The 12,455-nt window shown below is 38.6% G+C and overlaps 2 protein-coding genes across 2 annotated transcripts; both read left to right on the forward strand.

The window, feature by feature from the left end:
* The first annotated feature begins 2,937 nt into the window (after window positions 1-2,937).
* Window positions 2,938-3,647, forward strand: LOC108844821 (uncharacterized). The gene is made up of 3 exons (XM_018618113.1): window positions 2,938-2,956; window positions 3,085-3,227; window positions 3,294-3,647. Exons 1-3 carry the CDS (start codon window positions 2,938-2,940, stop codon window positions 3,645-3,647), a joined length of 516 nt encoding a protein of 171 aa, XP_018473615.1.
* Window positions 3,648-4,709: 1,062 nt separating this feature from the next.
* LOC108845774 (importin subunit alpha-3-like) lies at window positions 4,710-7,844 on the forward strand. Its single transcript, XM_018618950.2, has 11 exons — window positions 4,710-4,999; window positions 5,482-5,581; window positions 5,693-5,784; window positions 5,875-6,006; window positions 6,084-6,269; window positions 6,356-6,519; window positions 6,593-6,671; window positions 6,743-6,871; window positions 6,957-7,084; window positions 7,156-7,509; window positions 7,600-7,844. Exons 1-10 carry the CDS (start codon window positions 4,793-4,795, stop codon window positions 7,505-7,507), a joined length of 1,569 nt encoding a protein of 522 aa, XP_018474452.1. The 5' UTR covers window positions 4,710-4,792; the 3' UTR covers window positions 7,508-7,509; window positions 7,600-7,844.
* Window positions 7,845-12,455: the final 4,611 nt, after the last annotated feature.

Here is a 12,455-nt window from a genome sequence, read left to right on the forward strand (position 1 = left end):
AATAAAATTTACTAAAATAATATGATAGATGCTACTATGTATAAAATTTACGAAAATAATAAGGTAATATTATTTAAAACTTTGTTTTTACTTATAAATCCTGAAAATACTAAAATGATATATGTTAAAGTATATTATTTAAAACACAACAAGTAAACATAAATTATCTTAAACATATATAGTTTCTATAATATAAATAAATAAATTTTAAAAATGTATTATATGCAAAATGTATAAATTAAAAAAAATATATTTTGGAGGAGATTCTCTATTTAACTATTTCATATTGTTATTTATTGTACATAACTCGAAAATATATTTGTAAGCAATAGAATTAAAAAAGTAAAATTTAATAAACAAATCACTATATATTAATAATGCCGTATAAAAATATAAATAACAATGTTATAAAGTTACACAATATAGAACACTAAAATAAAAATTATATATTTAAAATTTTGTAATAATATTTAATTTATTTATAAAATAAAAAAATATCAGCACGGACGTACGTATCAAAATCTTAATTTTAGTTTAACTTAGACTTCTTTTCTACATGACTGTCGATAATTTTCAAGGTGCTTCACAAATCAGAATGCATGCATCTTTTCATGGGGCACTAAATACACCCATTCGTCACTCATCATAAACTCTATTTTTATTCACTTCCTATTGAATCGGTCATTTGAACAAGTCATGCTTTTATTTTGAAGATTGCTTTGTAATTCCCACCTTCGATATATCCACATTTTACTCATTTCAGTTGGATATTTAAAGACCTCAAAACATACATGTTCCCAAAACTAAATTGTTTCAACTTTCTCAAGGCTAATTGATTATCATAAAGAGCTACTAATTGATCAAAAAAATGAAGACCATTCAATTAATATGCATCGTCTTCGTCATACTCTTGTCATCATTACCGGCTACAATCAAGAGTAAGAGTTTAGCAGATACTTGCTTTGAAAGTCTTGATTACTGCATGCGCCTTATTACTAGAGATAAAAAGTACTGGGAAAAGGACTGTTGTAACGTTCGTGCAAAGCGAGATCAAGCGGCGACAAAACAATGTGCATGTATAATAGCGAAAGATTATAAGAAATATGTTGATCTCGTCAAACTTTTCAAAGCCTGTGGATTAGGCAATGTAGGTGATTATCACCAACAAACTTGTAAATGATACGAGCCGAACATAGTCAACCAACCCAAGCGCCAAGGATCGTCAAACCAAATTGGAGATATTTATTTATAGGCAATCATAGGTTATTTCCTAATATATTTTGATCACTTTAATTAAGTTCATGTTTGATAAATAGAGAGTAATATATGATCCGCGCAAGTTAGTTTTTTCAACTATAATGCATTTAAATATTATAAACAATATTTATTTTGTTATCGATAATTTTTTTTACATTAAAATTGGGCATTCGGCTATCATTTTATTCGATTTTGGTCGATTCAATTCAGATTTTTACGGATTCTGTTTGGTTCAGGTTTTTGTGGGTTCGGTTTGAGTTCTAACTCATTTAATTTAAAATAAAAAATAAAGTTCATATATACTTTTAGTTTCTAAAAAATTTAAAAAAAAATAATATATATAACATATAAATTTGAATAATGTATGCCAAAATACTTATACTTAACATCAAAATTTGTTTAGATTTAATATTTGGAAAAAAATCAATAGACATTTTAAGTATTTGGGGCATTTTGAGTATCATTTATCTATGTAAACATGTACTTTATCTAGTTTAAGTTACTCACTTTGTGGGTTATATTGAGTTACATATATTTCTTCAAATCGAAGTACAATTTTAGTCAAACAAAATTTGATTAGTTTTATTTACTACTTTATCTCAGCTCTTCATCTTAAATATGTAATTGTACTTTAATAAAAGTACAAAACCTCATGAACGAATATCAATATTTTTTAAATAATTATTTTTCGTAAAATTTAAATAAATGTATACTTTAGATGTATACAAGATAGATTAAAAAGTTTCTAAATAATCTTAACCATAATGGTTTATGTATTCTTGTTAAAAGTGTATTAGGTTGTATATATTAAAATTTAAAATAAAAATAAAATATTAAGCCTTGCAGAATATTTAATGGTATATTAGGTTTGATTATAGTTTTTATATTTGTATTTATTTATGTAGATTGATAAAAAAAATTATATAAAATGCAAATAAAAAGTAAATTAATAAAAATAATTATGCAAAAATCAATAAACATCTCAACTATAGCAATTATAAAATATTTTAGTTCATCAAAGATATATTAGTTTATGTTATTTAATTTACTTTTGTAATAATCTGAGAAAATTTATTGATAGAAATAAAATAAAGTATTACTTGTAAAAGAGATGTTTATTTTTATTTTGAGTTCAAGATTGTTTTTTGTGAACTTTCCTTTTTATAAAACTACTATATATATAACCAACATAGGAATATTATCTTTTATATAAAATTCTTTTTTTATAAAAAATTGGGTTACAAAAATTTTCCTTTTGTATAATAATGAGGTTACAAATTTTTTTAATATTAATAATGACAATTATAATAATTAATTCAGTTCATTAATAGTATCAACGTAATCAACCACCGTAAGAGTTAACGTGAACGCGACACATAAGAAAGTGACTTCTAAAATAATATTATATATATATATAGTTTTTAGTTCTTACTATAATTTTTATTTGAAATTATAACATTTTTGGTTGAAAAAGTTGATTATATTTTAGTCAAAAAAAAGAGTTGATTATATCAGGTAAACTGCACTCATGGACTGTAAAATACATGTCTTTTGCTGGAAAGATCACACTTGTCTCCTCGGTCATTTATGGAATCGTCAACTTTTAGAGTGCGGTGTTTGTGCTGCCTATAGCGTTCTATGCTAAAGTGGACTCATTATGCGGAGCTTTTCTTTGGAAGAATGGAACAACTTCTGCTAGGTGAGCTCCTGTTGATTGGGAAGACATTTGTAAACCAAAATCAGAAGGGGGTCTCGGGATTTGGCATCTGGAGGATTTTGAAATGGTGTTCAACCTGAAGCGTGTTTGGAATTTCTTTTCTGCCTCAGGGTCCATTTGGGTGGCGTGTCTGAAGAAACATATCTTTAACCGACAAGGTTTCTGGTTGACTCCGGAATCACCCCGGTTCTCATCTGCTATTCGTAGCATTCTTCAGTTGAGACCAATGTTATCCACTCTTATGCGCTGTGTGGTTGGTGATGGCGAAAATGCAAGATTCTAGTTTGATAATTGGACATCTTTGGGACCTTTAATTGAGGTAGCAGGGCAGGGAGGTCCTTGGAGTCTGAAGAATGCCTCTGTGTTTGATGCTACAAGGAACGGCTCGTGGCATTTACCCGCTGCTAGGTATGATGATCTTCAAAGAATTCAGATTGCAATTACGGAGATTGTACCTCTGGTTTCTGGAAATGGGCATGATCTCTTCCTCTGGCGTAAGTCCAATGATTCTTATGGTCCTTCCTTCTCCTCAAAGAACACTTGGGAGTATCTAAGGGTCACTGCTCCAACAGTCTATTGGCACAAGGTCATCTGGTTCAAGAACATCCCCAGAAATACCTTCACTGCTTGGCGGGCTCTACTTAGGCGGTTACAAACGAAGGATAGGCTTTAGAGATGGGGGATTCATGTTCTTGGCACCTGTGTTCTTTGTAACTCTGCTTTGGGAACGCATCACCATTTATTTTTTGAATGCAGCTACTCTTCAGCGCTTTGGACAGGCAAAAACCCTCTGTCAGACTTGCACTCAGCTGCGGCGTGGATTAACTCTTCTCATCTCTCAGTCAACCGCAATCAAACCATCTTTGTCAAACTGTTCTTCCAATCAATCATCTTTAGTATCTGGAAGGAAAGAAACACTCGGTTTAGAATATTAATCATGACTCAGTGACGGACCCAGGGATTTATTTTACTTGGGTCAAACTTGACATTTAAAAAGAAGAAAATGTATAAAAGGTATCATCAGGGGGATTTGAACCCAAGTTTAGGGTGTACTTTATCACCAGAGCTATAGATTCTTCATTGTTTTATCAGTCAAAACAAAATTTATTGAGATTTAAGGTGTGTCACCTGACACCCCATCTTCCTCCGTAGATCCGCCACTAGATCGACTGCTATCTCTTCCAGGGAGGTCACCACCTTCTCCTTCCTTGCTGCATATTTATTTTGACTCCTATCAGCCGCCTTGATTGTTTCTGGTTTGTTGCTTGAGTTGTGTTGTTTTTCGTTTCATCTTGTGCAATAAATTATCTTCAACATTGTGAAAAAATTCAAAAATGGTATAAATATTAATATTTTACCAAAAAAAGAAAGAGTTGATTATATCGAACAATAAACACTTTTACAAGTCGGGCGGCCTCTAATAATTCGAATTTGTTTAACTCCATAATTGGTACCCCATATGGGCCGAGTTTGGGCTACGCATTAATATATTTGAGCTTTTTGAATTTAAATATTTGGGTGGAGAAAAGAAAGGAAAAAATATAGTTGAACCCGTAAATTACTAATTAGTCGGTGTATTACCTCGACAAGCAGAGAGACGTTAACATTCAAATTCAAAAAACTAACAAAAACTTCAGGGCTATTTCGAAAATAATACTAAAATAAGGGGTAGTTTTGGATTAAAAACAATATATATATATACATACACTCGTAACAAACTCCAAATCCATCACTACTCATTTTACTGTTCAATCTCCTCGAAATCAAAAACCCCAACGATCGCTGATTCTTGCGATTTCAATCGATCTGAGGCGAACGATGTCTCTCAGGCCTAGCGCGAAGACGGAGGCGCGACGGAACCGGTACAAAGTGGCGGTCGACGCGGAGGAGGGACGGCGGAGGCGAGAGGATGACATGGTTGAGATCAGGAAGAACAAGAGGGAAGAGAATCTTCAGAAGAAGAGACGCGAGGGGATCTCTTCGGCCGCGGCACAATCGGAACATGATCTTCCTTCTGAGAAGAAAGTATGCGTTTGCGAATTGATTCACCTTTTCTAGTTATCTGATTGTTCGTAATCTGTCAGAGATCGAGTTTTTGGATTAGTATACTTCGATTCTGTTCTGGATTTGAAGTTTCTTGCGATCATGATGATGGTGATGATGATGATGATGATGGTGATGATGATGATGATGATGATGATGATGATGATGATGATGATGATGATGATGATGACGTTTCTTGAATTGCTATATGGAAGAATCTTGTTTGCTCTAGATTTGAAGTTCCTCGCGATGAAGATGATGATGTTTCTTTGTGATTTTGTTATAGATTTGAAGTGTATTGTGAATCCATGTTTATTGAATTGCTTAGTGCAATCTTGTTTGTGTATTACTAATAAGGTCTCTAATATATATTCAATCGAATTGGTTTTGTTATAGATTTGAAAGTCTCTTGTGAATGTTTATGTGTTCTTGGAAGAATCGATAAAGTCTGTTTGTGATTGCAGTTTATAGAGAATCTAACGGAGATGGTTGCTGGGATATGGTCAGAGGATAGCAACTCACAACTTGAGACGACCATTCTCTTGCGCAAAATGCTTTCAAGGGGTTTGTATTGTGACCATTAAGCATTATAAACAAATATCAGCGTTTTTTGGTTATTTAGCGACTTTAGTAGTGTGATGCTTTGTTTTTGTTTTCTTCTTCTTCTTTGTGTAGAGCAAAACCCTCCTATCAATGATGTTATACAGTCTGGTGTTGTTCCTCGCGTTGTGACTTTCCTTTCAAGGGTTGATTTTCCCAAACTTCAGGTGAGACAGGGAACTTGCACCGATTATTGATCTGTACTGTCGACAGTTTGATGTGTGTTGTTAACTTGGTTTCTGGTTGTGTTTATTTAGTTTGAGGCAGCTTGGACGCTCACCAACATTGCTTCAGGGACATCGCAGAACACAAATGTCATCATTGAAAGTGGTGCTATCCCTTTATTCGTCCAGCTTCTCAGCTCCGCTAATGAGGAAGTCCGCGAACAGGTATACGTTTAAACCCTTACTGTCATCACTTTTGTTGTCAGATAAACGCTTTTTGAGGCTTTTTGTTTTGAAAATAGGCGGTTTGGGCATTGGGAAATGTTGCTGGAGACTCACCAAAGTGCCGTGATATTGTCTTAAGTTGCTGTGCCATGTTGCCTCTTCTGTCTCAGTTCAATGAGCATACAAAACTCTCAATGCTTAGGAATGCTACGTGGACTTTATCAAACTTCTGCAGAGGGAAGCCTCAGCCTTCCTTCGAACAGGTTTTGCTTCAGTTATTATACACCAAAATTTGAAGCTTTGGTAATACATTCTATAACAAGTTTCTGTACGTTTCTTTTTTGAGCAGACAAGCCCAGCTTTACCATTTCTTAAGGGCCTTGTGCAATTAACAGATGACGAAGTACTCACAGATGCATGCTGGGCTCTGGCATACCTCTCGGATAACACAAATGAACATATACAGGCGGTTATCGATTCAGGCGTTATCCCTCGCATCATCCAGCTCTTAGCGTGAGTATATCTGATTGTGATATTTTTAAGTTTTAATAATACTTGCGTTATCTGAATGCTTTCCTCTTGTTAGTCATATGTCGCCGGCAGTGCTGATTCCTGCTCTTCGTACCATTGGGAATATAGTAACCGGCAATGATGTACAGACTCAGGTGCGTATATTTTCACAGTTCTATTTTAAAAGGAAACTTTTAAAGTCTTTTAACTTTAATTCTGCAAACAGACGGTTGTGGACCATCAGGTGCTTCCTAGTCTTTTGGTCCTTATTAAAAAGAACTACAAGAAGAGTATCAAGAAGGAAGCTTGCTGGACTATCTCGAACATAACAGCTGGGAGTTCGAATCAGATACAAGTGAGTAATGACTGCCTCTTTTAACAAGAGAGTCGAGACTTGAACTTCCACGTATCTGGCTTTTAACTTAAACCCGAATCTGCAGGCAGTGATTGAAGCAGGTGGCATTCAAGCTCTGGTTTGGGTGCTCGACAACGCAGAGTTCGAAGTGAAAAAAGAAGCTGCTTGGGGAATCTCAAATGCTACTACTGGTGGCACTCATGATCAAATCAAGTAAGAAAAACCAAATGTTTCCTTGATAAACAAAAATCATTTGCTAAAACATGTCTTTCTCTCTCTCTCAGGTTTATGGTGAGCAAAGGGTGTATCAGACCGATATGCGATCTTCTAACCTGCCCGGATCCAAGAATCGCAATGGTTTGCTTAGAAGCGGTGGAGAACATTCTGGTGGTTGGAGAAGCAGTGAAGCGCTCGGGTCTCACAGGTGACGAGAACCTCTTTGCTACACTGGTAGAAGAAGCAGGAGGACTTGAGAAGATTGAGAATCTTCAGAGCCACGACAACGAGGATATATACCAAAGATCTGTGAAAGTCCTCGAAACCTTTTGGACTGAAGACGACGGTGAGGAAACAGGAGACGGCAACAATGATATTCGCGTTAATGTTCCTCCTCCTGGTCTATTCAACTTTATATGAAGGTATTGAAGTTGGATTTGAGTGTTATATATAAGTTTAGTTTGCTTTGGACTTTTTTTGAGTTATATTCTTTAATTTGATGCTATTTGCAGGACATATCGAACGGTGATAACGTGATGTAGAAGCAATCCTCTCTCTCTCTCTTGTCTTTCTTTCTCTACACTCTCACTACTCACATCTCGTGGATATGATAGAAACAACATTATTCCATGTTTCTTTGAAGTTTGTCTGTGTTTTTGGCGGAAGACAAACAATTATGTTGGGTGTTTTTCAATAACAACGAATCTTTTAATCACGAGTGGAAATTAAAAGTTCATCTGATTGATCTTTATTATAATTGTACTTTTTTCGTTACATAGCGTTTTTACAAACAAAAAAAAAATATATATATATATAATATATATATATATATATATATACTGTATATATAAGTTGGAAAACAGAGTAGCTTGAATAGGTCTTGCATTCAAATAAGAGCAAGTTTTTGAGTTACGATCGAACTTTTATAGAAATTCATTCTGTTAGAGAACTTTTAGAGAAATTGATACGAGAACTTCTGGAATCTGGATCCAAACCAAGATAGCTGGATATGATAATCGGTTTTATAGTATGTGATGTCGGCTCGGGCATTACGGGGAGCTTCTGGCTCGTCTCTTGGCCTGTAACAGTTTGGTAGTTAGAACAGAGTAATAAGCCAACCTAGAACTCATTAAGAGCTTAAGGTAGGAGTAATCAAGTCTAGAAGATGATCAAAGAGAAAAAGATCACCTTTAAGAGGCAGGATTAGATGATGATAGAGTTTTGGTTGTTGAGAGCATAAGAGAGATAAGAGAGATAAGACAAAATGTTTTCTGATTATTTTCCTGCAAATGCAGTCACAAGGTACATAAAAGATAATGGCTAACGGTCACATGAGACTCATTAGCTGTCAAAGCAAAAAGCAAAAGCAAAAGGGATAAGACCCAAATTACTAAACCGAAAATGTTTGAATTGAAATAAAGATAGAACCGAGAATGACCAAAAGGTAAACCGGTTGTGACTCTGTCACACTACTCCCCGTTTCAGAAGAATCCTTGTCTTCGAGGATCAAAAGTCGGGAATTTGGTGATGAAGTCCTTATAGAACTCCCAAGTAGTGTAATCAGGAGAGTAGCCCTTCCACTGAACAAGAACCTTAGTGACTGCAGTGTTGTGATGCTTGACCACTTTTTTCTCGAGGATGCGTTCAGGTTCCTTGGAGGAGCCCAAGTCTTGGCAGTACTGAGGCAAGACCTGAGGGGTAGCTGCTGGGTTTGGGCACAGCTTGAGCTGACTGACATGGAAAGTGTCATGTATAGCAGCATCGGTAGGAAGATCCAACTTATAAGCTACAGATCCCAACCTTTCTGTCACACGGAATGGACCGTAGAAACGAGGTGACAGCTTGTGAGGCAAGTGTCTGTTCTTGAGAGAATGCTGTCGGTATGGCTGCAGCTTCAAGTAGACATGATCACCAACTTTGAACTCCCTGTGAGAACGACGAGCATCGGCGTATTGCTTCATTCTGTTTTGGGCTCGGAGGAGGTGGAATTTGAGCATGTTGATGATCTCTTCACGCTTTTGCATGCTACGGTCGACCACAGATGAAGAACTCTCACCGGGAAGATACGGTAGATGAGTAGGAGGAGGCTGACCGAAGACCACTTCATACGGAGTGCATTTGATAGCTGAGTGATAGGTGGTGTTGTACCACCACTCTGCTAGTGGAAGCCACTTGCTCCAAGATTTAGGGGCCTCCGCTGTCATACACATGAGGTATGTTTCAAGGGTCTTGTTGGTGGCTTCGGTTTGGCCATCAGTCTGTGGATGGTATGCTGTAGAGTGCTTCAGATCAACCCCTTGCACACGGAACATCTCCTGCCATACTTCACTGAGAAAGGTGGGATCCCGATCACTGATAACATCTTGGGGCATGCCGTGGAGCTTAAAGATGTTGTCCAAGTAAGCTTGTGCAACCTCAATGGCAGTGTAAGGATGCGAGAGAGGGATGAAGTGAGCATTCTTACTCAGTCTATCCACGACGACCATGATGCAATTTTTACCAGCAGAGGGAGGGAGGCCTTCAACAAAGTCCATACTGATCGACTCCCAGACGCCTTTAGGGACAAGTAGAGGGTTCAAAAGTCCAGGTTTAGCAGCTTGATCATTTTTGTTACGCTGACAAACCGAGTAATTTCTGACATAGTTTTGCACTTCCACATACATTCTAGGCCAAAAGAAGAGAGACCTGATGCGTTGGAGAGTAGCGTCCTTCCCTGAGTGACCACCAACTGCAGAGTCGTGGAGCCATTGCAGAATGTGCAACTTCACCTCAGCATTGTTCCCGACGACAAGCTTTCCTTTACGGCGGAGCTCGTTGTTTGTGAAAGTAAAGGAGGGGTGAGAAGCCTTGCGTTCTTTGATCTCAGAGATAATACGGATGAGAGTAGGATCAGTAGACCAGAGGTTCTTGATAGAATCGTAGAAGCCTTCATGGGATTGAGACAAGGTAATGTCAAGGAGCTGAGAGCCAGGAACGCATGACAAAGCGTCTGCAGCAACATTTTCTTTGCCTTGTTTGTAGTGTATCTCAAACGTATAACCCATGAGTTTGGACACCCACATGTGTTGGAACGGAGTTGTCATCTTCTGCTCCATCAAGAACTTAAGGCTTTTCTGGTCTGTTCTGATGATGAAAGGTTTGTGAGCCAAGTAAGCATTCCACGATTGAACATCATACACCACGGCCAGTAACTCCTTCTCGTACACTGATAAAGCTTGGTGTTTCGGTCCCAGTGCTCTACTGATGAAGCAGATAGGGTGATTATCTTGCATCAGGACTGCGCCGATGCCAGTGTTGGAAGCGTCTGTCTCCACAACGAAAGTCTTGTTGAAGTCAGGCAGAGCCAAAACTGGTGCAGTGGAGAGAGCAGTCTTGAGCTCTAGAAACGCAGAGGTGACGTCTAACTCCCAAGCGAAACCATCCTTTTTAAGGAGAGTGGAGAGAGGTTTAGCGATGATGCTGTAACTCAGTATGAACCGACGGTAGTAGTTGGCGAGGCCAAGGAAACTGCGGAGTTGTTTTTGAGTTGTAGGGATAGGGCACTGCACAATAGCCTCAATCTTCTTTGGATCAGTATTGACTCCCTCAGCAGAGATGAAATGACCCAAGTATTCGATGACAGTAGCTCCAAAGGTACATTTAGATGGTTTGAGAAATAGCTGAGCTTGTTGCACAATCTGGAACACTTCCCTGAGGTGGTGTAAATGTTCAGACCAGGAGGAGCTGTAGACGAGTATGTCGTCGAAGAATACCAAGACAAACTGGCGTAAGACTCCTTCAAAGATGTGGTTCATAAGGCTTTGGAAGGTGCAAGGAGCGTTGGTAAGGCCGAAGGGCATAACCAGATACTCGTAATGCCCAGCGTGGGTCTTGAAGGCTGTCTTGTAGACGTCCTCTGGTGCCATACGAATTTGGTGAAAACCAGCACGCAGGTCCAGTTTGGAGAAGTACTTTGCTCCACCGAGTTCATCGAGTAAGTCTTCAAGCAGAGGAATAGGGTACTTGTCCTTAATGGTCTGCTTGTTTAGACCTCGAAAGTCAACACATAGTCTCCAGGTACCGTCTTTCTTTTTGACGAGGACAACATGAGAGGCATATGGGCTGTTGCTGGCTTGAATGATACCATCTTGGAGCATTGAGCGAACCATAGTGTCAATCTCGTCCTTCTGCAGTGAGGAGTAGCGATAAGGACGTAAGTTGACTGGGTTAGCTCCTGTCTCTAGGGTAATGCGGTGGTTAAAGCCGTCTCTAAAGGGAGGTAGCTCAGAGGGGTCTTCAAATAGAACCGTAAAATCCCCAAGAGGCTCTGCAAATCAGGGTGATTCTCCATTGTTGCACCGCTGGCAGAGATGTGAGATAGGAGCGCTTCAGGTTGTAGAGGCAAAGATATCTCAGGTTGCAACTCGACGACGTGAAGCATAGCAATTTGAGGCTTTTGAAGCATTAGCTTGTTAAAGCTGCTGCCTTTAAGGACCTTGTAGCCATTTTTGGTAATGCCTCGGAGTACGTTCTTCACCCCGTTCACAGAGAATTCCATACGAGGGTTGAGAAAATCCCAGAGGATTGGACCAAGTGTGCACAGCCACTGAACACCAAGTACAAGATCACAGCCTTCGAGAGGAAGTGTACGTATCTCAGAGGAGTAGTTGTACCCTTGGACTCGCCATTGGAAGTCACTGCATTTGTAACGAGAGATCATGGTGGAACCGCCAGCAGCAGTGACAGCCATAGGTCCAGTTTGCTGAAGCAAGCAGCCTATCTCGTTGGCAGTGTTGAGATCGAGGAAGTTGTGAGTGTTTCCATTGTCAATGAGTATGTGTAGCTTGCGCTTACCACATTGACCGATGACTCTCATACAGTTGAAAGTGGAGGATCCATTGAGTGCATTGACAGAGATGATTGGTGTGGACTCCGCTTTGTCATCAGTAGTAGCGAGAGCTAAGGCCTCTGCGTCATCTTCAGCGTCAGATGCAATAGTTGTTATCGTCAGCACCTTCCATGACAAAGATTTGGGATCTTCTGTGTTTTTGGCTGTGACCTGGTGTGTAAACCTCATCACAAAACATACACAGACCTTTAGCCCTCCTGTCTTGCATCTCTTGGTATGTGAACTTCCGAGGAGGTTTCTCTGTATTGTTGGGAAAGGGTAAGGCTTTTTGTGGGTTTGTGGTAGGTGTGGGGTTAGGGAGCAGGGGAGGGTTGTTTTGGTTTTTGGTGTAGTGGGATTGGTTGTATTTGTTGGAAGGATTGAAGGGAGTCCTAGGTGGTTTAGGGGTGTGGAGGGGGGAAGATTCGTGAAGCATAGCTATCTTCACAGCTCCTGAGACAGAGGTGACTTCAAACTGCCTCGTGTGTAGCGAGAGATGTT

Source organism: Raphanus sativus, chromosome 3 (assembly GCF_000801105.2).
Source record: "Raphanus sativus cultivar WK10039 chromosome 3, ASM80110v3, whole genome shotgun sequence".
Lineage (NCBI taxonomy): Eukaryota > Viridiplantae > Streptophyta > Magnoliopsida > Brassicales > Brassicaceae > Raphanus > Raphanus sativus.

Bases quoted from the DNA above. Each gene is read 5' to 3' on its own strand.
- LOC108844821 (XM_018618113.1), top strand. The intron at 3,228-3,293 runs GTTGGTGATGGC...CCTTTAATTGAG, and splicing joins CCACTCTTATGCGCTGTGTG to GTAGCAGGGCAGGGAGGTCC.
- LOC108845774 (XM_018618950.2), top strand. From the start codon at position 4,793: ATGTCTCTCAGGCCTAGCGCGAAGACGGAGGCGCGACGGAACCGGTAC. The intron at 6,270-6,355 runs GTTTTGCTTCAG...TTTTTTGAGCAG, and splicing joins CTCAGCCTTCCTTCGAACAG to ACAAGCCCAGCTTTACCATT. The intron at 6,520-6,592 runs GTGAGTATATCT...TCCTCTTGTTAG, and splicing joins CGCATCATCCAGCTCTTAGC to TCATATGTCGCCGGCAGTGC.